We start from the raw sequence: 25,984 nt of genomic DNA, 5'->3' as shown, positions 1-25,984 counted from the left end.
TGAACTCATCATAATATCATACATTGATTAAACTGGGCTAATGCATTTAATTTACTATGTTCAAAAAGACAAATTCTTGAAAACAATAAAATATTTTATTGGAGAATCTGGATGGAAAAACTTAAAAAGCAGATATTTAAATTAGAAACGAAGTAGATTGTTTACTTTAATACTATTTTTGTTCTGCTTCTTCAAAATTCCGATTGAATTTCTTCGCCTGTTTCTTCAGCTCTTCATCGTTCACAGCATTTCTGAAGAACTTTGTAATCTTTTTCTCTCGGAATACAGAATGAAGTTTTGAGTGTTTTGCGAGAGTTGCAGCCACAGCAGCGGCCGTCTTCTTCAACTGCTCATCCTTGAGCATTGGCATCATGTTCTCAATAAGTTTAATGTAGTCTTCGTGGTATCCAGCCTCAGATAAAGTATTGATGAAAAGAATTCCGCTCAATTTTACGTTCGGATCATCACTCTTGAGGAAGAGATCGATGTAGGCACGGATGAATCCAGATTTTCCGAGACGCTTAACGAAATCTTCTGTAACTGGTAATCTTCTCGTAAATGTACAGATAATTGAGCAAATGGCGCTGTCTTCTTGATCAATCATGTTAAGGAACAATTTAATGACGTACGTTGGATTTTCCATCAAAGATTTACGAAGTTCCTTATGAGCGAGAACTACAGCGAAAAGACGGACTGTTTCGATGACTGTTGGCAACTGTTCACTAATCCATTTCGGATTTTCTACGAGAATTTCGGCAACTGATGGATTTGTTGCCATTTCCATCAAAATTAAAGTTGCTTTCTTCTCGGTAGCAGCAACGCGTACAAGATTCTGTATAAGAGGTCTGAGTTGCTCAGGAGGATCGTCCTTGGGCTGTGCGCGAAGAAGTAATGGAATAACGGCGGATTTTGTTTCTTGGTTTTTGAGGAATTTGGCGACTTCGGCGGTAGGATATCCTGCCTTTTGAGCAACCTTTGGGTTGATATCGAAGACTGCGCAAAGTCCACAAAGGCAAGTACGAGCAATATCACTTGATGCATCCTTTAAGCAGGAACTGAAGGCTCTCCATGTCTTCTTGGAGTATGCCTGACGGAATGGTTCGTAGTTTTTGTTGAGATAAATCAAAAGAGCAACATAATTTCCAAAAAGATTTTCGTTATTGAATGGTTTTGGATTTTTAACGAGGACTTCGAATATGGGCCATGGGTCTTCGATTCTATCGAATTTCTGCGCAAGAATTGCAAGCAAAACTAACGTTTTTTCCGGTTGTTGTTCAACGAGTTTTGCAAATTGAGGTGCTATATCAGGAGAAAGAGCATCTGGATCACCACGAACCAAAAAGCAAAGCAAATCAAGTAATTGATCAGTGTATGCGTTATTACCAAATGGAAGATCGACAATATACTTTCCAGAAACAAACGGAGTAATATATTGTTTGTCCTGAACAAGTTTGCAGATTGATAAAAGTACTTCATTTCCAAGTTCCTTTGTTAAATTTCCAGCTTTGAATAATTCTAAAACTGTACCATAGAATTGCTTAACAGTTCTTGGAGTAACAACATGAAGGGAGTGTTTTAGCTCCTTTTGGAATCCAGGGTTTGTTGGGTCGCTCAGAACTTCAAGATCAAGTCCTTTTTTCCCTGACATTGAAAATTTTTGTTACGTCGCATAGAAATCACTAAAAGTGTCAAATCCGAGAAAATCATTAAACTTCATAATTTTACTGCTTTATGTATGTAAAAGATATTTTCTAGATTTGTCAAAAAACACAATGAATTCTCGACTCCATCATTTCCTGCATATTGTATATGGTTAACATAGAGTACAAATGTAGTACAAAGCCTATTTTGCAAGTATACGAAGTTCAAATTCATCAACTATTCATTGATTTGCAAATTTTTCAATTCTCCAGTAACAATTTACATTTTTTATCATAGAACTATGGGATAAAGCATCTATCAAGTAGAAAACTAATTGATTTACTTAAAATATAACTCATGAAACCTATTTTTTTGACAATTTTTTTTATTTGAAATGAAAATTCTCAATAAAAGTATCGCAAAGTATATGAATTATTTAAAACTCTATGCAACAACATTTTTTATATTAACCATAGCAGTGCTTTGTGGTGGATATCTCTCTATATCTGAAATGGATCCTCCAAAATTACCAACAAAATTAGATTCATACCAATACGATTGCAGTAATATCAAATTAGCGAGTTCTTCAAGTTACTCATCTCGTATCTCATTTTGGGCTAATACAACCAATTTTGTTCAATTTCCACGCGAAGCTGCAATGAATATGGTATCAGTAACAGCAAGAACAGGAATTGTCGAATCACATTACAATGTTACGACATTTTGGGATACAATAAGCCAAGTTTCTAACTTTTTCTTTAATGTTTTACATCCATTTTCTGGAGAGGCTCATGTAACGTTTAACTGCGGTCAATACTCAATGAATAGAATATCTGTCAATATTGACGAACCTGTTGTTTATTCAATTGGATGGACAAGAGTTTTACGTCAAAATTTATCAACATTGTATGTTGCAAACTCATGCTACGAACATAAACAAATAACTATGTTTCTAACAGGCGAGAATCACTTTTATCCACTTAGGAGTTCTAAAAATACAACATTAAAGTTAATTCCAAACAATTATGGCGCAAAAGCATACGCACAATTCTACAAGATACCATTTTTGGAGTCAGAAGTTCAAAAACCAAAAGTTATTTTCATAGAAAACGATCCGAAATTATCTTACGAAAAAATTTACGATTTACTGATCCCATTGACATATTTTACGGTTACAAATAGAGATACTGAACAGAAAATAGTATTTTCTAAAAACCAAACGCATTTACAAAGCCTTGTTTCTAAAATATTCAATGGAAGTATTCATGATTACAATAAAAGCATCTGTTACGATTACGGTGTAGTTCTTGGTAATTCAGAAGGCATAAGATATGATCTAAATCAAACTTTACACCATGAATATCCGTATTTAAACCAAGTAAGGCATTTCCAAGAGTTATTTTCCATTGACCCGATATACATCGATTTCATACGTGATACATATACTAAAAACCATATGAAAACCGGCAGAATTGCTGTTGTTGACGATGTAAAGTCTATAATTCCAGTTTTACAGCAATTATATCCAAATTCTGATATAGATATGATCCATGATGACATGGATATTGAAAACATTGCTGAAACAGTATCAAAATGCCAGATTTTAATTGGATCTAATTTATTTAATTTGGCTTACAGTGTTTTTCTGAATCCATATGCATCGATAGTAGAATTACAACCTTTGGGTCTTTCGGGACAACAATTTGCTGAAAATTGGGCAAATTTGACAAAAACTAAATATTATGCTATCAAAAATCACGAAAATCAAGAACCAATAAACAGTTTAATGGAATACTTCGGTAAACTTCCCCATTCTAAGTTACCAGAATTAAATTCTCAATCAATAAAAGAAGTTATTGATTTCATTTTGCAGCATGAATGAGTACCATGCTTTTAATATTATGTTATGTTTAATAAACTTTTTTTTGTTTAAACTTTATTCAATATTTTTTTTTTTAATTGGATTAGTTATGATACTAAGATCAAATAAATACGAATATTAAGGGATAACTGCCTATTGTCACAGAAATGAATCTTCAGAATGAAATTTTGATCTCTTCTTGAAAATTTTATCTTCTTGGTTATGATACTAAGATCAAACAAACAGGATTCTTAAGGGATTACTGTCTATTTTTGCAAAAATCAAGCTTCAGAATTATAGCATTTTCGCTTCAAATAATTCTTCAGATTGAAATTTTGATGTCTTATGCCGAATTGCGCTCATTCTGAAGATTTTAAGAGAGTTTCTGAAATGGCTGTTTTGGTAACTTTCTCTAGGTCGCAAGTTTTCATCTAGGCAAATTTTCAAAATCACAAAAATGTTCTCAAAAATGACTCAACTTATCTTTCCAACAAATAAACCACCAGAGGAGGAGGGGGAGAAGGAAATACGTATAACCAAGACAATGTATGAAGATCTTCTCAAAAGAATATCGGATTAAGAAAGTACAGTTTCACAATTACAATCACAAATTGAAAGTCTTGAGAAAGAGCGGAAATTACCAGAAGAAACTAAACCAGAGAATAGTACACCAAGCACACCGGCAATTATTCCTCAACCAAAACCGAAAAGCGTTTGTTTGTTTACTGGCATTAGGGTTAGTCCAGAAGCTGCCGCAGAACTTGAAAAATTCCGTGATAAAATAAAAGCCAACAAGCAATTTTCACACTGGACTCACGTCAAAGATTTTCATGTAACATTACAATTCTACGGAAACGTCGAAGAATCTAAAATTCCAGAATTAGAAGAAGTTCTCTCCAAAGTTGCAGAAAACAACTCTCCTTTTGATCTTTTTACATCAATTCCACAAACATTTGGAGGAAAAACGAGACCGCATGTTCTTTTCATCGCTCCTGATGGAGACTGTCAAGCATTGCAGAAGCTTGGCAAAGAGATACAAACATCTTGTTCCGAAAAATTTGGATTTAAGAAAGATCAAGTTTATAATCCTCATATTACAATCGGGAAAAACTACAAATCTAGAGCACCTTTTATAGAACCAGTAGAAGCAGATTTCCCACAAAAAATATCATTCAAAGTCACACAATTCGATTTATTGTTATCAGATCCTTCAGCTGAACCAAGATATCATACTGTTAAGACTTTTGAATTATCTGGAAACGAAAATCTCATTGAACAGCCGAAAGAAGAAGTTTCTAATGAAGAATCTCCTAAAAATTAACCATATAACTTAAATTATGAATCAAAGAAAGAAAATTATGTTCCTAAACAGGATAATAAAACATGGAGGCGATGATTTACCACTGTTAGACAATAAAAAATTCATTTTATGTTATTTCGTTTAATAATTCTTTTTAGATCCTTTTTTTATACCATTCTTTTTGGAAAACTCGTTATTTTAAAGTTACAATGCACAATTAAGAGTATTACCTTTATTTAAATTTTGAAAAAGGATTTCCGAAAGATATTTAAGTGCAAATGAAATTAAAATTGTTCACATTTGATATATTTCTCTCATTTGAAGTATTGGATTCCATTTAATCATAGTAAAATGCATTATTAGGTGAAATTTATTAAATCCTATTTTTTGTGTTCTTATTTTCTTATGGTTTGATAGAATGGCGCCTAACGAAAAATGTTAGCACAATCCTTATCAATAAGACCTGAATTTTATTTATACTGGTTCGTAAAACATAATCTCATTAAAAATACTTAAATTAAGCTACTTTGATGCCAGACAAATACTTTTAACATCTTAGGACTTCCCAACGATGAGGCTAGGATTAGATTATATTATAATTCATGTCATATTTATCTAATTACATAATGTTTGCAGGAAATTGATCAATATGCATTTCCTTGCCCTTGAAAAATCATATCAGAAGAACTACTGTGTACCATATCACATCTATTAATGATATTGAGTTCTATTTAAACCTTTAACTTTCATTGAAGTAGGTAATTGATATACTCTCATTACAAGAGAATGCTATTTTGATGAAATATTGAAAGAGAGCTATAAATACTTAAGTCGAATTTAATCAAAATCTCCAAATGAGCAAAAATCCAAAGATTTTACGGGTAGAGAACCATGTAATAATATCTTTCTAATTAAAATCAAGACTAATTCTTGTACAACCACTATAAGCTCACACTCTTTATCGATAGGGGAAAAATTCTGGGATATTTTGAGGAAAATTTCAGATAAAAATTTTATCATTGAAAAATCCTGACCACTTCTCTCAAATTGAAATCCAAAAATTCGATTTTGTTAAGAACACAATCATAGTATAAATTTCAAAATTGGGATAAAAATGTAACAAAAAAGTGACACTAATAAAAAAATGAAGATTAAGCTTGTATTTGTTGGTCCTAGTAATGCTGGCAAGACTTCCATTATAAACAGATTTGTCTATAATGAATTTTCAGTTCATATCCTTCCAAGTACACAGCCAGCTTTTTGCCAGAAAGTCATAAAAGTTAATAATCAAAATATTCAACTTGAAATTTGGGATACTGCTGGCCAAGAAAGGTACCATTCACTTTCTCCACTTTTCTATCGAGATGCTGATATCGGAATTGTGACATTTGATCTCACTTCCACAGATTCTTTTGAAACTGCAAGACAATGGATCGACGAACTTCATCAAAATCGTGGCGATGGAATCATAATTGGGTTAGCAGGAAATAAAAGAGATTTAGCAGATCAAAGACAAATTAGTTTTGCTCAGATGCATAAATTTGCCCAAGATACAAATGTAGTTGCTGTAGAAACAAGCGCTCAAAGCGGAGAGAACATCAACTATATGTTCGATGTTTTACTCAAACAATTTATAGATAGTGGTAATACACCAAGCAAAGGCAATGATACCCCAGTTCCAGATGAAAAATCAGGCTGCTTTTGTTAGATGCTGTTGAAAAATTTCTTTATATCTTTTACCTATAGAATATATTTTTGTTACATATCTTAAACAATTTTACCTATTAACCTGAATCATCATTATTTAATTACATTTTTATTTACAAACTTAAATCTTGAAAAGAATTTACAAGATTTTATTTATTTTGAAAAAGTTAGATATTTTTTTGTTGAATATTTTATAAAACGGCTCAAAAAGAACCAAATCTTTATGCAAGGTTGACTGTACCACGGCGGCGACCTGTACGGCGGGAAGCGATAAGACCAAGCTTCTGACCTGGGCGGGCAGAGCGAGCGACTGTGCCTGGAGCACCCATGTGCTGGTGGGAACCACCACCGTGTCTGTGGTCGACTGGGTTCATCTTGATACCGCAAACGACTGGCCATGTGTGGCGTTTAGCTTTATACTTGTAGTGGACGTTACCGGCCTTAAGGAGTGGCTTTTCTGGACGGCCACCACCAGCGACGATACCTAATGTAGCACGGCAGATGTTGGAAACAAGAGCCTTGCGACCAGATGGGAGCTGGATACGTGTGTAGTTTTCTGTGTGGCCAATAACACGGCAGGAATCGCCGGAGCAGCGGCCATAGCGGCCACCATCACCTGGGCGGTGCTCGACATTGCAGATTTCTGTACCTTCTGGGATCTGAGCAAGTGGGAGAATGTTGCCGATGTGGAGATCAGCTTGGGCACCGCACTTGATGAATTGGCCTGTATGGATACCTTCTGGGGCAATGACGAGAGCAGAATCGAAGCCCTGGCCTTCAGCCTTCTTGTAAATAAGCTTGGCAAGTGGAGCACCACGGCCTGGGTCGTGGATGATCTCCTTGACCATGCCGGAGATAACAGATGTACGCTCGGCAGCATCAAGAGCACGGAATTTAGCTGGACCAACGCGGTGGTGGGTGTGGGCCTGGAAAACAGAGCCGTTACCTCTACGCTGAGCACGAACAATGTGACCCATGTGTAAAAGGAAGAGACATGACGATAGAACGCACTTTTTCTTCACCAAATATTTGACAAGTAAACTGTCAAAAATAAATCGAATGATTGAAATTGACCCAGATGAGGTCGAAGCGCTCAATAGATGGAATTGCGCAATGCTTAATAAACGCAGAAATAGAAAATTAAAATGTCGTACTTTTAATTATTGGAAACAACTTGCTTTCGAAGCAATTAATTCGAAAACTCAAGATGAAGAAATATCAATTTTTAATAGAAATACATCATTCAAAAGCATATCATCAGGACAGTCCCAGAATCAGACTCTTTCAAGAACAAACCGTACAACAGATGCTCTAAAATCAGAACTTGACTCCCTTTTAAGAGAACAATCAGAGCTCGAAAACTCTACTGAGCAAATAAAGGCAACATTACGCAATTTACCTCGTGCTAGTACAACATTTCGAAATTCAACGTATACAACAAGTTTCACAACAACAACTCAGTCCAGAAGATATGGCAATTTCTAACTATACTTTGTTTTGTTTTATAAAATATTTTCTTATATCACTATTTGTTTTATAATATTTTTCAATTTGAATTGACATTTATCATTCTATTGTATGTACCCAACTCATATAGATATCACACGAACTATTCGAGTTAGAAAAATTAATAAGAAAATTCATAAATAATTTTACTTTTTGATAAAATATCAATTTTACTGTCCAATCTCACCTTATGATGAATAAAATGAACAACTATGGCATGACGTATATGGTAAAGTATCGTTATATCGAACAGCCAAAAAGAGAAGAATTGAATTCATAATTTTATTAATCAAAGAAAGCTATATATACATTGAAATGATAAAACGATAGTTTTGTTCATTATCGGACGAGTGAACATACAAATGACCTTTCATGCCATTCATGATGCAGTATGTAGTACATATTTGAAATATACTATGAAAATATCAAGGGTAGCAAGACATAGGCAAGTTATTACTTGTTATCATGAAATCGAAGTAATTTTAAAAACAAAAGATATATCTTGTTATATACTAATGTTATGATTAAAAAACAGTAAAGAGGAATACAATAACGTTATGCACAAGCTAGCATCATATCAATTTCATGAAATGTTTGAACATTTGATGAAAAATCACTGCGCGATTTCCTTTTTCATTATTCTTCATTATTGTATTTCAATTATTTTTCTGTTTTCCATATTAAAATACGATTTTGATATCACGAATAGCTCTTCCGTAATTGAGGCAATTTGTAAAGTTCTATCGTCCGGAGGTTTGGGTTGGCCTTTTGGAATGTCTAAGGTCAGTGTTCACATTCGCAAGTACATCGTCAACAAGCTCCTCGACCGCAAGCAGTTCGTCATTGATATGCAGCACCTCGGCGCTAAGGCCCCAACACGCGACGAAATTAAGGATGAAGTTGCCTCCCGCCTTAAGGCCAACAAAGATCTTGTTGTCATTTTCGGCCTCGAGACAAAGTTTGGTGGTGGCCATACAACTGGCTTTGGATTTGTTTACGATAGCCTTGATGCCCTCAAGAAGACCGAGCCAAAGCACCGCTTAATCAAGGCCGGCCTTGCTGAAAAGGGCAAAATTACACGTCGTATGCGTAAGAACGCCCGCCGCCAAAAAGTTAAGGTATGGGGCTCAGGCAAGCGTGCAGAAGCTCACAAGATCCGCCGCCAGCAGCGCAAGGAAGAACTTGGCTCACACTAAGCTTGATAAATATAGATTACAATGTCAATACGCTCATCAGTGCTTGAGTAAAAAACCATATTTAAAAAATCAATCTCTACTACCTTTTAATGATTTTAACTAGTTTCTTCCTTTGATGTCCTGTTATTTTTCCTCCTTCTTGATATTACTTGAAATATATTTCTAAAACCTTAATTGTTTTTAATTTTCCAAAATTCTTTATTACCAATCAAGTATCAAAACTATGTTGAGTTAGAATCAGTTATTTTGAGCTGTGGTTACAAGAATTTGATAAAGATTTTCGTTCAATATGACATTCAAGAAGGTTGTTATCACTTAAATGAATGTATATAGAGATAATTAAATGAAACCAAAACAAAATATTGAAGAATTTGAAAGAAATGTATTGAATATCAGGGCATTTAAAAAGAAAACTACTGAGACAAAAATGATAAGAGTGTATGAAATAAAAAAACAAGTCAAAATCATTAAAAGGTAGTAGAGATTGATTTTTTAAATATGGTTTTTTACTCAAGCACTGATGAGCGTATTGACATTGTAATCTATATTTATCAAGCTTAGTGTGAGCCAAGTTCTTCCTTGCGCTGCTGGCGGCGGATCTTGTGAGCTTCTGCACGCTTGCCTGAGCCCCATACCTTAACTTTTTGGCGGCGGGCGTTCTTACGCATACGACGTGTAATTTTGCCCTTTTCAGCAAGGCCGGCCTTGATTAAGCGGTGCTTTGGCTCGGTCTTCTTGAGGGCATCAAGGCTATCGTAAACAAATCCAAAGCCAGTTGTATGGCCACCACCAAACTTTGTCTCGAGGCCGAAAATGACAACAAGATCTTTGTTGGCCTTAAGGCGGGAGGCAACTTCATCCTTAATTTCGTCGCGTGTTGGGGCCTTAGCGCCGAGGTGCTGCATATCAATGACGAACTGCTTGCGGTCGAGGAGCTTGTTGACGATGTACTTGCGAATGTGAACACTGACCTTAGACATTCCAAAAGGCCAACCCAAACCTCCGGACGATAGAACTTTACAAATTGCCTCAATTACGGAAGAGCTATTCGTGATATCAAAATCGTATTTTAATATGGAAAACAGAAAACTCAATGAGATGTAATAATGAACAAAACTATGAGAAGCGAAAAATAATGAAAATGTTTAAAAATTTTTGAAGAATTCAATAGCTTTTGTTGAATTGATAAACATGTAAGTACAAGCAAAGCAGGAAAAACACATATCTTGAAAAATAATAGCACTGATCATGTTTAGATCGTAAAATTTGAGTGTGTAACAAACAACACTTCGTTCAGAATTAAATTAGATATTAGATCTGATATAGGGATTTGTATCATAGAATACGTGGTGTTGAACATGTTATTGCATTATTGGCAATCAAACGAGGTGAAAATGGGATAAGAGGAAAGAAAGAGAATATAAATTGTAGTAAAATAATATGTATAATGGAAGTGGAGATGAAGAATAAAAGATGAAAGATTAAAATGAAATAAAAACGAAGAGATAAAAATGAAATTTAATAAAAAATAATGATTAAACAATGAAATACTTGAATTGAATTATTAAAAATTAATTTGTCTTTTATTTTTATCTTTTTGTTAAAGAAAATAGTATTCAAATAAAAATAATAATGTGAAATCTAAAAAAAATTGTGTTGTTCCTCTAAAAAAAAGTGTTATATTGTTATGATTAACAAGATACAAGATTAGAAAATCTTACATCTTGGTCTTCTCTTCAACCCAGTGGTTCAACTTTTCTTGATCGCTGCAAAGTGACTTGGCTTGTTCTTCGGAGATGGAGGAAAGGATAGCCTTAAGCTTGCTGCCGCTGATGTTGCGCTCGGTAAGTTCGTTCTTGAGAAGGTCCTTGGATGTGGCTGGAGCTGAGACTGGAACTTGTGGCATCATCATGGATTGCATCATGATCTGCTGTGTTGGAATGACAGGTCCACCAATGGTGTTTGGAATCATGGCGCCCTTAGGCTGCTGCTTCCTCTGGTTGCTGGCTTTCTCACGCTCGCGCTCTTCTTTCATCTTGAAGAGACCAATGTATGGGGTCTTGCCATTGAGTGGGGTGATGACGGCGTTCTCGAGAGCATTCTGAGCACTTTCCTTTGTCTTGAAAAGAACAAAGCCGAAGCCCTTAGATTCGTGTGGCTCCTGAGCTTCGCGTCTGATGCTGCACTTCTCGACTTCACCGAACTGCTCGAAGTATTCTTTGAATTGTTCGTCGGTGACACTCTGGTCGAAGTTCTTGACGTAAAGGTTACGACCACGTGTCTCTTCGTTAAGGCGGCGGCGGAACTCGGCGGACTGCTTGGCTAAGAAGGCTTGGCGCTCGGCTTTAGTCTGGGCACGGCAGCAGGAAAATGTGACTTTGCCGGATTCGTGCTGCTTGCCGTTGAGGGCGTCGACGGCCTTGACGGCGTCTTCGTGGTGCTTGAAGTTGCAGAAACCAAATTCACAGCTGCTGCCATCTTCCTTGCGCTTAATGGCTGGGTTGGCCTTGCCGGTGACAACAAAGTCACCGAACTCCTTAAAAAAATTAGCAAGGTCATCGTCTGTCTTGAAGATGTCGGCTGGAAGTGGCTTGATGAAGACGTTTGTGAATGTCTCTTCTGGGTTCTTCCTGGTTGGCTTCTGGTAGAACTCGATCTGAATTGGCTTGCCGTTGATGGAAGCATCAGCAAGATCGGTCTTAGCACGCTTGGCATCGTCTTCCTTGTAGAATGTGATGAAGCCGTAGCCACGAGACTTGCCGTTTGTTAACGGGATCTTGCAGGAAACGATTTCACCGAAGTTGGAGAAGGCATCGTGAAGCTGTGAAACTTCAATGTTCTCATCAAGACCACGGATGAAAAGAGCACCAACGTTGTTCTTGATGGCTCTCTTTGTGCCTGGATCGGACCAAAGAATACGGATTGGAACACCATCGAGCTTGGTGTAGTTGACTTCGGAAATAGCACGCTTGGCTAATTCGTGGGATTCGAATGTGACAAAAGCAAAGGACTTGTCAAGAGATTTATGCTTCTTGACTGTGACTGTGCCTGATGGGAAGCTGCCGTAATCCTTGAAAATCTCTTTGATGAAATTCTCATCAACTGAGCCGGGGAGATCACCAACGAATACTTCTTTCCAGTTTGGATCCATATGTCAAAATGTTGGACTACTTCCAAACCGTTTTTCTCACGATCTCACGTTTTTCAAAATTTTATTGATATTTTTATATAAAATCATACAAAGATTAGAAATGCTTGTTTTCGAAAATTGTGGATTGGCACTTTTGGTTCTATTCGACCATCAACCATATGAATCTCCTTTATTTATCGTTAATTTTTGATTCATCCATATTCTATAAATAGCACATTCCGAAAATAATTTATTTATGATTCCATTCACTATCTCTTCTCTTATTTCATACGGAGAAATTCCATAAATATAGTAATTTTCCTTCATTTTCAATAAAATATATTTGTATGTATAATATATTATTAAGTGCAAATATTTTAACTGTTAAAAATTGACCATCAAATGAACAAATTCAGAAAAAGTATAAAACTCATTAGTAAAGGATGAATTAGTTTTTCCAATAGGTTAAATTAGGAAATAACACATAATTATAGAATTGGGATTCATGAAAAATGTAAACGTAGCGATGGTCGAATAGAACCAAAAGTGCCAATCCACAATTTTCGAAAACAAGCATTTCTAATCTTTGTATGATTTTATATAAAAATATCAATAAAATTTTGAAAAACGTGAGATCGTGAGAAAAACGGTTTGGAAGTAGTCCAACATTTTGACATATGGATCCAAACTGGAAAGAAGTATTCGTTGGTGATCTCCCCGGCTCAGTTGATGAGAATTTCATCAAAGAGATTTTCAAGGATTACGGCAGCTTCCCATCAGGCACAGTCACAGTCAAGAAGCATAAATCTCTTGACAAGTCCTTTGCTTTTGTCACATTCGAATCCCACGAATTAGCCAAGCGTGCTATTTCCGAAGTCAACTACACCAAGCTCGATGGTGTTCCAATCCGTATTCTTTGGTCCGATCCAGGCACAAAGAGAGCCATCAAGAACAACGTTGGTGCTCTTTTCATCCGTGGTCTTGATGAGAACATTGAAGTTTCACAGCTTCACGATGCCTTCTCCAACTTCGGTGAAATCGTTTCCTGCAAGATCCCGTTAACAAACGGCAAGTCTCGTGGCTACGGCTTCATCACATTCTACAAGGAAGACGATGCCAAGCGTGCTAAGACCGATCTTGCTGATGCTTCCATCAACGGCAAGCCAATTCAGATCGAGTTCTACCAGAAGCCAACCAGGAAGAACCCAGAAGAGACATTCACAAACGTCTTCATCAAGCCACTTCCAGCCGACATCTTCAAGACAGACGATGACCTTGCTAATTTTTTAAGGAGTTCGTGACTTTGTTGTCACCGGCAAGGCCAACCCAGCCATTAAGCGCAAGGAAGATGGCAGCAGCTGTGAATTTGGTTTCTGCAACTTCAAGCACCACGAAGACGCCGTCAAGGCCGTCGACGCCCTCAACGGCAAGCAGCACGAATCCGGCAAAGTCACATTTTCCTGCTGCCGTGCCCAGACTAAAGCCGAGCGCCAAGCCTTCTTAGCCAAGCAGTCCGCCGAGTTCCGCCGCCGCCTTAACGAAGAGACACGTGGTCGTAACCTTTACGTCAAGAACTTCGACCAGAGTGTCACCGACGAACAATTCAAAGAATACTTCGAGCAGTTCGGTGAAGTCGAGAAGTGCAGCATCAGACGCGAAGCTCAGGAGCCACACGAATCTAAGGGCTTCGGCTTTGTTCTTTTCAAGACAAAGGAAAGTGCTCAGAATGCTCTCGAGAACGCCGTCATCACCCCACTCAATGGCAAGACCCCATACATTGGTCTCTTCAAGATGAAAGAAGAGCGCGAGCGTGAGAAAGCCAGCAACCAGAGGAAGCAGCAGCCTAAGGCGCCATGATTCCAAACACCATTGGTGACTGTCATTCCAACACAGCAATCATGATGCAATCCATGATGATGCCACAAGTTCCAGTCTCAGCTCCAGCCACATCCAAGGACCTTCTCAAGAACGAACTTACCGAGCGCAACATCAGCGGCAGCAAGCTTAAGGCTATCCTTTCCTCCATCTCGAAGAACAAGCCAAGTCACTTTGCAGCGATCAAGAAAAGTTGAACCACTGGGTTGAAGAGAAGACCAAGATGTAAGATTTTCTAATCTTGTATCTTGTTAATCATAACAATATAACACTTTTTTTTAGAGGAACAACACAATTTTTTTTAGATTTCACATTATTATTTTTATTTGAATACTATTTTCTTTAACAAAAAAATAAAAATAAAAGACAAATTAATTTTTAATAATTCAATTCAAGTATTTCATTGTTTAATCATTATTTTTTTTTAATTTCATTTTTATCTCTTCGTTTTTATTTCATTTTAATCTTTCATCTTTTATTCTTCATCTCCACTTCCATTATACATATTATTTTACTACAATTTATATTCTCTTTCTTTCCTCTTATCCCATTTTCACCGCTCTCTTTGAAAAATCCAAACCAATAGTTCATTCAGTACTTACTTTCAGAAAATGGTGAACCCAATAAGTTACCTCTTCTGATATCAAACTATATCCCAAATTAATACTTCAATTGATTAAGTATTCAAATAGGAGCAATTTACCTTTGAGAATCACTAATTGTATTGCAGATAATTCAAAATGGCCAAATTGACTCTATCTCAAGAGAGTTTGATAAAGCAATAAAAGTTTATTCAATACACTTTCATCTGTATTGCTGACCAAATACGAGATTCGACTGAGTTACCAATTTATCAAACAATTAAATATCAGAATTATCGAATTACCCCTGTTCTATCTTATTTATTGTAAATGATATTTTGATGAAAAATATTAAAAAATTCGCTTCAAATTGTTGTAAACAGAAATTCATCAAAAGTGACACCTCAGAAAAGCTAAAATATTGAATTTTTGGAACTTTTGATAGAGCACGTTTTTAAATATTAATTAAAGTAAATGTATATTTTGTAAAGATTCTTTTTAATAAAAAATAAAATTTTGAAGAAGAACACAAAATCTTCTGAAAAATAATATCACATAAACTCATATTATTTTCTAATATATAACTATTTTATATAAAAATCAAATTCAATGATCTTAAAAGCGAATGATAAACCTCAAAATTTACGAATATAATGAGTGGGAATATAATGCTTATCTATCATAAAACCATATGAAATATCAATTTTTGCTTTACGCCTAATTTTTGACGACAATTAGCAAAAAATGTTAAATGTTAACACTCAGTCCATTTGAATATGAAAAATAAAATTGACTTTGATTAAATGTTTTTATTTATCATGCAATTCTTCTTGCGACCAAAGATTTGAATAAAATTTCAAAAAATAAGATAGCTTAAAAAATAATATACGGTAGTGTTTACTAATAGATGAATAGTATATAAATTCTATTAAAATGGATTTGATCCAAAAAAATATATAAAATTTGATCATAAATAAAATTGTTTAGTAGTCATTTAAAATGATGTAATTATTCAAATTTTGCTAAGACCCATTCGTCTTTGATATATAACTCCCATTTTTGCATTTCTGGCTCGTACCAAAATTTTGAAACTTCGAATAATTCGTTAGGAGTGTAATTACTATTCGTTTTTGGATTAATATCGAGAGATAAATGTGGTGTATTGTTGTATTTTTCAATGAACTGCTGAACTGAGTCCTTGATTTGTTGAATATCATCCAACTCGTCTGGCAAAAACTTTTCTAAGCTTGGCCACAGGCGCTCCACCTTGCCGTTCTGTCTTGGCATATACGGCAAGGTGTGCTTCCAAACTATTCCGTTTTCCTGCATAACCTGGCCGAATTCACCGCGGTTTTCACCGCCGTTATCGGTCCAGATGCAGTAAGGAATAAACTCCTCTAAAAGTTTTCTTAAAACCTTCGCTGTTGAGTTGGAAGACTTGTTTTTCAATAATTTAGTTTTGAGAACTTTACGTGTCATATCATCCAATATGGCAAAAAATGGAAAAGAAACATTACCGTGAAGGTAATGAATATCGCAGTGCCATATCAAATTCTTTGATATGGCACGATATTTGGTAGGTGGATCTGCTGGTTTGTAATCTCTTTTTGAAGATAAACCTGATTCCATCATAAATTTTTCCACTTGATGATGCTTTATTTTTTGTAAATTGTCAAAAATTTGATCTTTTGTCAAATCTTCTATATTTTCAAATTCTTTTGCAATTTCTTCTTTTTCTTTCTCACAATCGGGATTTTGAGCAATATTTTGAAACCTTTTAATCAATAAATAAGTTTTTGAAATTCCTCCTTTATATTGTGAAACACAAGAATTAATTAATTGTTTTTGCTCAAATGTTGGTGGATTTGGTTTTCTGCCGCGACTAACTTCTGGTAATTCGATTTCTGGAAGTTGAAATGCTCTTCTTATTGTATTTTCGGCAACATTCAATTTAATTTTACCATTTTCCAATTCAACTTCCTTTCCCACACTTTTGTAAGATTCACCTTCTTCTATTCTTCTTTTAGCTTCAAATAGCCATTCTCTGCTTATAGATTTGGCATTAGTCATAAAAGAGTTAGTATACCTAAGTCGTGTACTGAGGCACTGCGTTCCACCTTACCCATTATATGTGAATTTGACACTTTACAAAACCGTTAACGTATATTTTACAACACAAACACAAACACAAACTTAACCTTAAATATTTATAAAGCCGCCAACCACTTCACCTCACTACTGTAAAAAATAAACGTTCTCACTTACAAAAGTATTGCAACTCTTCCCATTGCTGTGCTTCACACAATAGTTCATATTCTTCAGTATCGCTGCTGTCGCTCCAATCGTCAGAGTCAAAGTCACTGTCAAAATAAATGTTAGTAAGTTTTGACAAAGCTAATGAAACACGTTTACCGTTTGTATCGTATGCTTGTATAAACTTTCCATTCTTCATTCCTTCATAAACGCTCAAACTAACTTTACCCTTTCTCCCTCGTATCTGATAGAATGTATTTTCACGAGGAACGAAGAACAAATTCTTGAACTCATGACCGTTGTAGTTTGTTATCTCAATAGTTTTCGTCATTTATATAAAAATAAACTTAAAAATTAATGATATCACCACCCTCACACGTATGAAAACATAGCACAAAAATAAATTTAGGTGAAGTGGTGAAATCTCACCTCTTTTTTCACCCTGTTGAATTCATTGCTTTATAACTCTCTTCCTTTCTCCAACTCTTCTAACTTCTTCTTAAGTTCAGCAATGTTGTCCTCATGAAGTTTAATCTTTCTCAAAATTCCTTCTTTATCTAATGGTTGCTTTATCTTTCTAAACTGAACTCTACCATCCTTCATAGTATGAATGTAAAAACCTTCTGGAATAGTTCCTGATTTAATGTATTCTACCAAGAACTTTTGTTTCATTGCTTCAGTGACTTTATTTGTCATTTTACTCTAAGGTGAAGCTAGCACAGTGATAATGGATTTCATGACTTTTTAGTATTTCATGCAATCTTAACAAATAGCCTTACAAGTACTTCCAGTGTCCCTAGCTGTCCCTCCTTTTTATATAACTCCATGACATTTATAATCTCGCGAAACTTAACAGGTAGCATAACAGATTAAAATCAGATGAGGTTTTGAACCAAAATTTCTAAGCAACGTTGTCAAGGATTTTGAGGAACTAGGGACAGAGTGTGGCAAAGTCCAAGATTTAATTTATCTTCATCTGTTTCATCAGCTATCTCATCTAATATGCCAATATTTTATTCATAACTCGTGGCAAACTCACTAACTTTCATTATATTCATCTACATGCTTCATCTGATAGAAAGTATGACTTTCATTAACTCTGTGAGATAATGAAAACTACTAGGACAGAGACCATGGCAAAGTTTATGACTTTCATTATTTCCAGAACTTAATGAAAACTACTAGGGACAGAGACCATGGCAAAGTTCATGATTTAATTTATTCTCTCACTAACAACAACCACAAACTCCAACACTAACGACAAGTACTAACCTCAGCACAAATGACAAACACTAACAACAAACACAAACTCCAACACTAACGACAAAAATAAATGTCCTCACTTCTTAACAAAGTAATATGTGCTTCTTACACCACCATAGCTCAAACGTTTCTTTTCAAACATCGATTGAAACTTATTTTGAGCCATTGGCTTTAGTCTCTTTTTCTTCAAATACGCCAAGAAATCTTCTTCACATCTTTTCACTTCATAGCCTTCTTTAAACTCCTCCTTGTTAAGTTCTATGAAATCCTTTATAACATTCTTTGTTGCAATGGCTTCTTCACGAACGACATCGTGAACTATTTCATCACTGTTCTCATGTATGACCTCCTCACTGTTCTCGTGAACTATTTCATTATTGCATGTATGACCTCCTCACTGTCTTTCATAAGCGTTTCAAAGTCTCCTTTACTCATTACTTCAATCTCATGCTGTTCACAGTAGTACTTAAACTCACTGTATATGTCTTTGTTGTATGTTATATTGCTTCCCATGTACTCCATGAATTTTTCAAGCACTTCCTCATAATTCACTGTTTCTTTCTTTCCACGACCTTCTAATATCATACTTGCTTCGTAAATATAACTTCTTGCAGAACCGTCTCGCTTTCTACTTCTCTTCACAAATTCTCTCATCTTACCGCCAAATACATTTGAACTACATGCAAAGAATTCATTCTCCTTCGCAAATTCTTTATATCTTCTGTAGCACTCTGTACAATTCCATCCGGATACAAACTTTTCATAGAACTCCTCGTAAAACATTTGGTAAGGTGTTTTGTTCATTTCGATGAGTTCTTGTTTAGCCCTGGTGAATGGTATCTTCCTTACATCAAATTCACTTAAATCTTTCCTCATGAAGTACGTCAGTAAGTTTGAATAAAACTCTTCATTAAAGCTTTCAATGAGATTTGAGAAATATTCGTAATTTCCTTTGTATCTGCTGCTTACGTCAATGACAACAAATCTTCTGTCGTCTTTGTCAATCTTTACTGAGTTGAAGTTGTTAGATATCATGATGATATTACAAACATTCTGTATCTTTCTTACTGGCTGACACTTCTGATTTAAGTCCAACTGAGTCTCTGTTACTATTGACTTTAGTGCGTCGTGGTTCATGACCTTAGACGTATCGCATGAGCTTAGTTCATTGCATACGATGAGCTTCATGTTCTCAATAGCAGCATTGAATCTACCAACCACATTCTCTATTGCCGTTATATTATTGTTGGCGTACTTGCTAATGAGCTCGCATAGAACATTACTAAGTACATTCTTACCAGTTCCTTGCTTTCCTATTAACAAAAGTACTGTTCCAGTCTTTCCACAAGGATTTTGAACGATGTAGGCGAACCAGTTCAAAACATACTCATAAAGCTCTTCATCCTCATTACATATGACATCGTGAACATGTTTCAAATATCCTTCAATAACGCTTTCATCTACTTCATTCAGTACCTCATACTCATATCCTCTGAAATAGCTGTAAATGTCATCTCTTTCGTCAAAGAATCTCATGCCTGACTTCATAAGATAGTTCTTGTTCTGACCCGCTTCATAAATCATCAGTGCGTTCACATCCTTCTCCTCAATACGTCCTACATAAACACTCTTCATGAGCTTATTGAATTCCTTGCTATCTACTGACACAAGTGTTGTTGTGTCTCGTATTCCATCATAATCTTTCACTAGATATGTCATACGTGCTCCGTCAATAACAACAACACATCTTCTTAAGTCATTTATAACACTAGCTATGTCAATACCTTCTTCACTCATGTACTTATTTCTCCTCAAGTCCTTTAGTGTGAAAGTGTCTCTAAGTTCTATTTCAAGCAATTCATTTACACATCCTTTGCAATACTTCTCTATAAAATATTTCTGTCGTTCTTTACTAAGTTTCTTAACAGCTCTGAAGAACCATGTGTTTTGACTCAAACATCCTTCACAACTTCTCTCATTCATTCCTAGTTCTTTCATGTCATTATCTTCAACCTCTATGGTCTCATTGACTAAGGTCAAAGGGTTCTTAGTCATTGCTGGTCTTATTTGAAACAATGTTTGTGCAACAGGTTTAACTAGTTCAGCAACGTCCTTCCTTAATATGAATAGCTGTTTCCACTCATCTTTGCTAACAGTTCTTTCATAACCACTGACAGTAATGATTTCATTTGCTGACCTTAGACACTTATGTTCTATCATTTGTATTGCTTTTGTGTAAGGCTTTCGTGAGCATAGGTTGTATATGTCATTCCTGCAATGTTCATTCATGCCAATAGTACTAAATCCTTTCTTTGCTGTTGAGTGCATAATATCCATTAGTTCCTGTGTTCGTATTGCTGTCTCATAAAATACAACAAGACCTTTGTCATCTATGACGTACTTACCGAAAACATTGCTTATATTCTTTAACCATGAAATAACATCCTCATTCATGCTGTCAAACATGAAGTAAGGTCTTACATACTCTTCACTTATAAGATACTCCACAAAGTACTTGTTAAGCTCTATGTCCTCGTGAGCGATTTCATTAGGTTTGATATTAGTTCCTTTTGTCATTGCTGTCATGTACTTCACTCTCATAGTTCCTTTCAATAGCGTAAAAGTACTTCATTGTTTCATAACTGCTCTAAATTCTGTTCAAAATTCGTACAACATAACTTTTTAACATTAGTGAAAGAACATGAGCGAAACAACAACATCTAACATTACAGAAGAAGTCAATGACAATGCCGATGAAAACATTACAGAAGGAGCTAGTGAAAATATTGACGAGTTCAGTGAGGAAGAAGATATTGAGGACGTCAATGAGAACGTTAGTGGGGAACAAACTCAATGGGAAACATTGAGAAATCATGAAGATTATGAGATTTGTACGACATATCCTTTTACTATTCGTCGAAAGAAAGACAAACATATTATGAGTGAATGCTTAAATAATTATGGTTATATTGTGCTTAGTTTAAACAACAAAATGTACTTAAAGCATAGAATTATTGCAGAACAGTGGATTGAAAATCCAAACAATTTGAAAGAAATAGACCATATAAATCATGATAGAACGGACAACAGAATCTCAAACCTTCGTTGGTGTTCTAGATCTGAAAACAATAGAAATAAAAGCAAGTATGGCGATATAGTTTATGAGTTCGTTGCTGAAATATCTGACGAAGCTGTTGAAATAACAGATTATGGTAAGCATTCGTTTGAGTTCTACTACTATGTTGAGAATGAGGACGCATTCTATTATTATACAGGTCTTAACTATCGAAAACTTCATATAAACTTTACAAAAACAAGTGCTGCTTATGTTTCTATGATAGATACAGAAAACAAGAGTGTAATTTTATTCATAAACAAATTCAAACGCTTGTACGGCTTCATGTAGGACAAACATTATTTTTCAACACTAACGCCAACACGTAGGACAAACATTCATGACTAACATTACTGTATAACATAAATGTTTTGTCATGACTTCGTCGTAAATGTTTTGTCAAAACTTCATCGTAATGAACGTAAATGTTTTGTCATGATTTCTTCCCTCGGTTTTCAGAGGGAAGCAATCATATGAGGAAATTCTTCTAAAAGTTCTTTTGAACGTAAATGTTTTGTCATGATTTCATCGTAAATGCTTTGTCAAACATGAACGTAAATGTTTTGTCATGATTTCATCGTAATGAACGTAAATGATTTGTCAAAACTTCATCGTAAATGTTTTGTCAAAACTTCATCGTAAATGCTTTGTCAAGACTTCTTCGTAAATGCTTTGTCAAAACTTCATCGTAATGAACGTAAATGCTTTGTCAAACATGAACGTAAATGCTTTGTCATGATTTCATCGAAACTAAACGTATATGCTTTGTCAAAACTTCATCGTAATGAGTGTAAATGACCCAAAAAATAATGTTTATGTTAGAATGTTAGATCTAACACCTTTTCTAACATGTTTTCTAACATGGAGGATTTCATCGTATATGCTTTGTCAAAACTTCTTCGTATATGCTTTGTCAAAACTTCATCGTATATGCTTTGTCATGATTTCATCGTAAATGTTTTGTCATGACTTCATCGAAACTAAACGTATATGTTTTGTCATGACTTCATCGTAATAAGTGTAAATGACCCAAAAATAATGTTTAGGGTAGATGGTTTTTAGGTGTCACTACGTCACCATGTCACCAGGTTAATTAACTTCTCTTAAAATTACTGACAACATGACATTTAGACAACACAGCAGGAAATATATTTTATCGTATATGTTTTGTCAAGTTTCATCGTATATGCTTTGTCATGACCTCATCGTAATGAACGTAAATGTTTTGTCATGATTTCATCGTATATGTTTTGTCATGATTTTATCGTAAATGTTTTGTCATGACTTCATCGTAATGAGCGTAAATGATCCAAAAATAATGTTTACGTTCATGTTTTCAGGTTATTCAATAATTAATTATTTTTGAAGAACTGAAGGTGTCACTATGTCACCATGTCACCAGGTTATTTAACTTCTCTGAAAAAATGTGACAACATGACATTTTGACAACAACACAGGAGGAAGGCATTTATGAATTATTCTTGAAGAACTGAAGGCGTCACTACGTCACCATGTCACCAGGTTATTTAACTTCTCTGAAAAAATGTGACAACATGACATTTTGACAACAACACAGGAGGAAGGCATTTATGAATTATTTTTGAAGAACTGAAGGTGTCACTATGTCACCATGTCACCAGGTTATTTAACTTCTCTGAAAAAATGTGACAACATGACATTTTGACAACAACACAGGAAATAAATGTTTACGTAAATGTTTTGTCAAGATTTCTTCGTATATGTTTTGTCATGACTTCTTCGTATATGTTTTGTCATGATTTCATCGTAATGAGCGTAAATGACCCAAAAATAATGTTTAGGTGAAGAGGTGAGATCTCACCTCTTTTCTCACCTCTTTTCTCACCTCATTGAATTTTCATGATTTCTTCGTATATGTTTTGTCATGATTTCATCGTATATGTTTTGTCATGATTTCATCGTAATGAGCGTAAATCAGACAAAAATAATGTTTAGGTGAAGAGGTGAGATCTCACCTCTTTTCTCACCTCTTTTCTCACCTCATTGAATTTTCATGATTTCTTCATCGTAATGAGTGTATATGCTTTGTCATGACTTCTTCATCGTAATGAACGTATATGCTTTGTCAAACATGAACGTAAATGATTTGTCGAAACTTCATCGTATATGCTTTGTCATGACTTCTTCATCGTAATGAACGTATATGCTTTGTCAAACATGAACGTAAATGATTTGTCGAAACTTCATCGTATATGCTTTGTCATGACTTCTTCATCGTAATGAACGTATATGCTTTGTCAAACATGAACGTAAATGATTTGTCGAAACTTCATCGTATATGTTTTGTCATGACTTCTTCGTACATGTTTTGTCATGACTTCTTCATCGTAATGAACGTATATGCTTTGTCATGACTTCTTCATCGTAATGAACGTATATGCTTTGTCAAACATGAACGTAAATGATTTGTCATGACTTCTTCGTACATGTTTTGTCATGACTTCTTCATCGTAATGAACGTATATGCTTTGTCAAACATGAACGTAAATGATTTGTCGAAACTTCATCGTATATGCTTTGTCAAACATGAACGTAAATGATTTGTCGAAACTTCTTCATCGTAATGAACGTATATGCTTTGTCAAACATGAACGTAAATGATTTGTCGAAACTTCATCGTATATGTTTTGTCATGACTTCTTCGTACATGTTTTGTCATGACTTCTTCATCGTAATGAACGTATATGCTTTGTCAAACATGAACGTAAATGATTTGTCGAAACTTCATCGTATATGCTTTGTCAAACATGAACGTAAATGATTTGTCGAAACTTCTTCATCGTAATGAACGTATATGCTTTGTCAAACATGAACGTAAATGATTTGTCGAAACTTCATCGTATATGCTTTGTCATGACTTCTTCATCGTAATGAGTGTAAATGCTTTGTCATGACTTCTTCATCGTAATGAACGTATATGCTTTGTCAAACATGAACGTAAATGATTTGTCGAAACTTCATCGTATATGCTTTGTCAAACATGAACGTAAATGATTTGTCGAAACTTCATCGTATATGCTTTGTCAAACATGAACGTAAATGATTTGTCAAAACTTCATCGTATATGCTTTGTCATGATTTCATCGTACATGTTTTGTCATGACTTTTTCATCGTAATGAGCGTATATGCTTTGTCAAACATGAACGTATATGCTTTGTCATGACTTCTTCATCGTAATGAACGTATATGCTTTGTCAAACATGAACGTAAATGATTTGTCGAAACTTCATCGTATATGTTTTGTCATGACTTCTTCGTACATGTTTTGTCATGACTTCTTCATCGTAATGAACGTATATGCTTTGTCAAACATGAACGTAAATGATTTGTCGAAACTTCATCGTATATGCTTTGTCAAACATGAACGTAAATGATTTGTCGAAACTTCTTCATCGTAATGAGTGTAAATGCTTTGTCATGACTTCTTCATCGTAATGAACGTATATGCTTTGTCAAACATGAACGTAAATGATTTGTCGAAACTTCATCGTATATGCTTTGTCATGACTTCTTCATCGTAATGAACGTATATGCTTTGTCAAACATGAACGTAAATGATTTGTCGAAACTTCATCGTATATGTTTTGTCATGACTTCTTCGTACATGTTTTGTCATGACTTCTTCATCGTAATGAACGTATATGCTTTGTCATGACTTCTTCATCGTAATGAACGTATATGCTTTGTCAAACATGAACGTAAATGATTTGTCATGACTTCTTCGTACATGTTTTGTCATGACTTCTTCATCGTAATGAACGTATATGCTTTGTCAAACATGAACGTAAATGATTTGTCGAAACTTCATCGTATATGCTTTGTCAAACATGAACGTAAATGATTTGTCGAAACTTCTTCATCGTAATGAACGTATATGCTTTGTCAAACATGAACGTAAATGATTTGTCGAAACTTCATCGTATATGTTTTGTCATGACTTCTTCGTACATGTTTTGTCATGACTTCTTCATCGTAATGAACGTATATGCTTTGTCAAACATGAACGTAAATGATTTGTCGAAACTTCATCGTATATGCTTTGTCAAACATGAACGTAAATGATTTGTCGAAACTTCTTCATCGTAATGAACGTATATGCTTTGTCAAACATGAACGTAAATGATTTGTCGAAACTTCATCGTATATGCTTTGTCAAACATGAACGTAAATGATTTGTCGAAACTTCTTCATCGTAATGAACGTATATGCTTTGTCAAACATGAACGTAAATGATTTGTCGAAACTTCATCGTATATGCTTTGTCAAACATGAACGTATATGCTTTGTCATGACTTCTTCATCGTAATGAACGTATATGCTTTGCCAAACATGAACGTAAATGATTTGTCGAAACTTCATCGTATATGCTTTGTCATGACTTCTTCATCGTAATGAGTGTAAATGCTTTGTCATGACTTCTTCATCGTAATGAACGTATATGCTTTGTCAAACATGAACGTAAATGATTTGTCGAAACTTCATCGTATATGCTTTGTCAAACATGAACGTAAATGAT

The 25,984-nt window shown here is 35.0% G+C and overlaps 12 protein-coding genes and 1 pseudogene across 13 annotated transcripts, besides 3 other annotated features; 7 read left to right on the top strand and 6 right to left on the bottom strand.

The window, feature by feature from the left end:
* Positions 1-159: 159 nt before the first annotated feature.
* Positions 160-1,660, bottom strand: TVAGG3_0477720 (protein kinase protein; the record flags this gene model as incomplete). The annotated part of the gene is made up of 1 exon (XM_001302998.1): positions 173-1,648. The coding sequence occupies one exon, from the start codon at positions 1,646-1,648 to the stop codon at positions 173-175; it is 1,476 nt and encodes a 491-aa protein (XP_001302999.1).
* Positions 1,661-2,037: 377 nt separating this feature from the next.
* TVAGG3_0477710 (protein of unknown function, DUF563 family) lies at positions 2,038-3,575 on the top strand (the record flags this gene model as incomplete). Its single annotated transcript, XM_001302997.1, has 1 exon — positions 2,153-3,523. The coding sequence occupies one exon, from the start codon at positions 2,153-2,155 to the stop codon at positions 3,521-3,523; it is 1,371 nt and encodes a 456-aa protein (XP_001302998.1).
* Positions 3,576-3,954: 379 nt separating this feature from the next.
* TVAGG3_0477700 (RNA 2',3'-cyclic phosphodiesterase family) lies at positions 3,955-5,378 on the top strand (the record flags this gene model as incomplete). Its single annotated transcript, XM_051235773.1, has 1 exon — positions 4,221-4,823. One exon carries the CDS (start codon positions 4,221-4,223, stop codon positions 4,821-4,823), a length of 603 nt encoding a protein of 200 aa, XP_051093597.1.
* A 559-nt stretch (positions 5,379-5,937) lies between these two features.
* On the top strand, positions 5,938-6,594 carry TVAGG3_0477690 (GTPase protein; the record flags this gene model as incomplete). The annotated part of the gene is made up of 1 exon (XM_001302996.2): positions 5,947-6,510. The coding sequence occupies one exon, from the start codon at positions 5,947-5,949 to the stop codon at positions 6,508-6,510; it is 564 nt and encodes a 187-aa protein (XP_001302997.1).
* Positions 6,595-6,702: 108 nt separating this feature from the next.
* Positions 6,703-7,486, bottom strand: TVAGG3_0477680 (ribosomal protein L8; the record flags this gene model as incomplete). The annotated part of the gene is made up of 1 exon (XM_001302995.2): positions 6,731-7,486. The coding sequence occupies one exon, from the start codon at positions 7,484-7,486 to the stop codon at positions 6,731-6,733; it is 756 nt and encodes a 251-aa protein (XP_001302996.1).
* An 82-nt stretch (positions 7,487-7,568) lies between these two features.
* TVAGG3_0477670 (uncharacterized protein) lies at positions 7,569-7,994 on the top strand (the record flags this gene model as incomplete). The annotated part of the gene is made up of 1 exon (XM_001302994.1): positions 7,569-7,994. The coding sequence occupies one exon, from the start codon at positions 7,569-7,571 to the stop codon at positions 7,992-7,994; it is 426 nt and encodes a 141-aa protein (XP_001302995.1).
* A 771-nt stretch (positions 7,995-8,765) lies between these two features.
* Positions 8,766-9,342, top strand: TVAGG3_0477660 (Chain Y Ribosomal Protein S24e; the record flags this gene model as incomplete). The annotated part of the gene is made up of 1 exon (XM_001302993.2): positions 8,789-9,211. One exon carries the CDS (start codon positions 8,789-8,791, stop codon positions 9,209-9,211), a length of 423 nt encoding a protein of 140 aa, XP_001302994.1.
* A 269-nt stretch (positions 9,343-9,611) lies between these two features.
* On the bottom strand, positions 9,612-10,201 carry TVAGG3_0477650 (Chain Y Ribosomal Protein S24e; the record flags this gene model as incomplete). The annotated part of the gene is made up of 1 exon (XM_001302992.2): positions 9,769-10,191. The coding sequence occupies one exon, from the start codon at positions 10,189-10,191 to the stop codon at positions 9,769-9,771; it is 423 nt and encodes a 140-aa protein (XP_001302993.1).
* A 587-nt stretch (positions 10,202-10,788) lies between these two features.
* Positions 10,789-12,376, bottom strand: TVAGG3_0477640 (RNA binding; the record flags this gene model as incomplete). Its single annotated transcript, XM_001302990.1, has 1 exon — positions 10,929-12,362. The coding sequence occupies one exon, from the start codon at positions 12,360-12,362 to the stop codon at positions 10,929-10,931; it is 1,434 nt and encodes a 477-aa protein (XP_001302991.1).
* A 639-nt stretch (positions 12,377-13,015) lies between these two features.
* TVAGG3_0477630 lies at positions 13,016-14,587 on the top strand (annotated as a pseudogene). Its single transcript has one exon — positions 13,019-14,198. A coding segment is annotated over exon 1 (1,180 nt).
* A 581-nt stretch (positions 14,588-15,168) lies between these two features.
* Positions 15,169-15,206: a mobile genetic element.
* A 602-nt stretch (positions 15,207-15,808) lies between these two features.
* Positions 15,809-16,867: a mobile genetic element.
* A 187-nt stretch (positions 16,868-17,054) lies between these two features.
* TVAGG3_0477600 (uncharacterized protein) lies at positions 17,055-17,381 on the bottom strand (the record flags this gene model as incomplete). Its single annotated transcript, XM_001288722.1, has 1 exon — positions 17,055-17,381. The coding sequence occupies one exon, from the start codon at positions 17,379-17,381 to the stop codon at positions 17,055-17,057; it is 327 nt and encodes a 108-aa protein (XP_001288723.1).
* Positions 17,382-17,509: 128 nt separating this feature from the next.
* On the bottom strand, positions 17,510-17,746 carry TVAGG3_0477590 (uncharacterized protein; the record flags this gene model as incomplete). The annotated part of the gene is made up of 1 exon (XM_051235772.1): positions 17,510-17,746. The coding sequence occupies one exon, from the start codon at positions 17,744-17,746 to the stop codon at positions 17,510-17,512; it is 237 nt and encodes a 78-aa protein (XP_051093596.1).
* A 1,125-nt stretch (positions 17,747-18,871) lies between these two features.
* Positions 18,872-20,392: a mobile genetic element.
* Positions 20,393-21,014: 622 nt separating this feature from the next.
* Positions 21,015-21,719, top strand: TVAGG3_0477570 (HNH endonuclease family; the record flags this gene model as incomplete). The annotated part of the gene is made up of 1 exon (XM_051235771.1): positions 21,015-21,719. The coding sequence occupies one exon, from the start codon at positions 21,015-21,017 to the stop codon at positions 21,717-21,719; it is 705 nt and encodes a 234-aa protein (XP_051093595.1).
* Between the last annotated feature and the right edge of the window lie 4,265 nt (positions 21,720-25,984).

The sequence above is a fragment of the Trichomonas vaginalis genome, chromosome II (genome assembly GCF_026262505.1).
Source record: "Trichomonas vaginalis G3 chromosome II, whole genome shotgun sequence".
In the NCBI taxonomy this organism is placed as follows: Eukaryota; Parabasalia; order Trichomonadida; family Trichomonadidae; genus Trichomonas; species Trichomonas vaginalis.
This window is presented reverse-complemented; position numbering and strand designations above follow the sequence as displayed.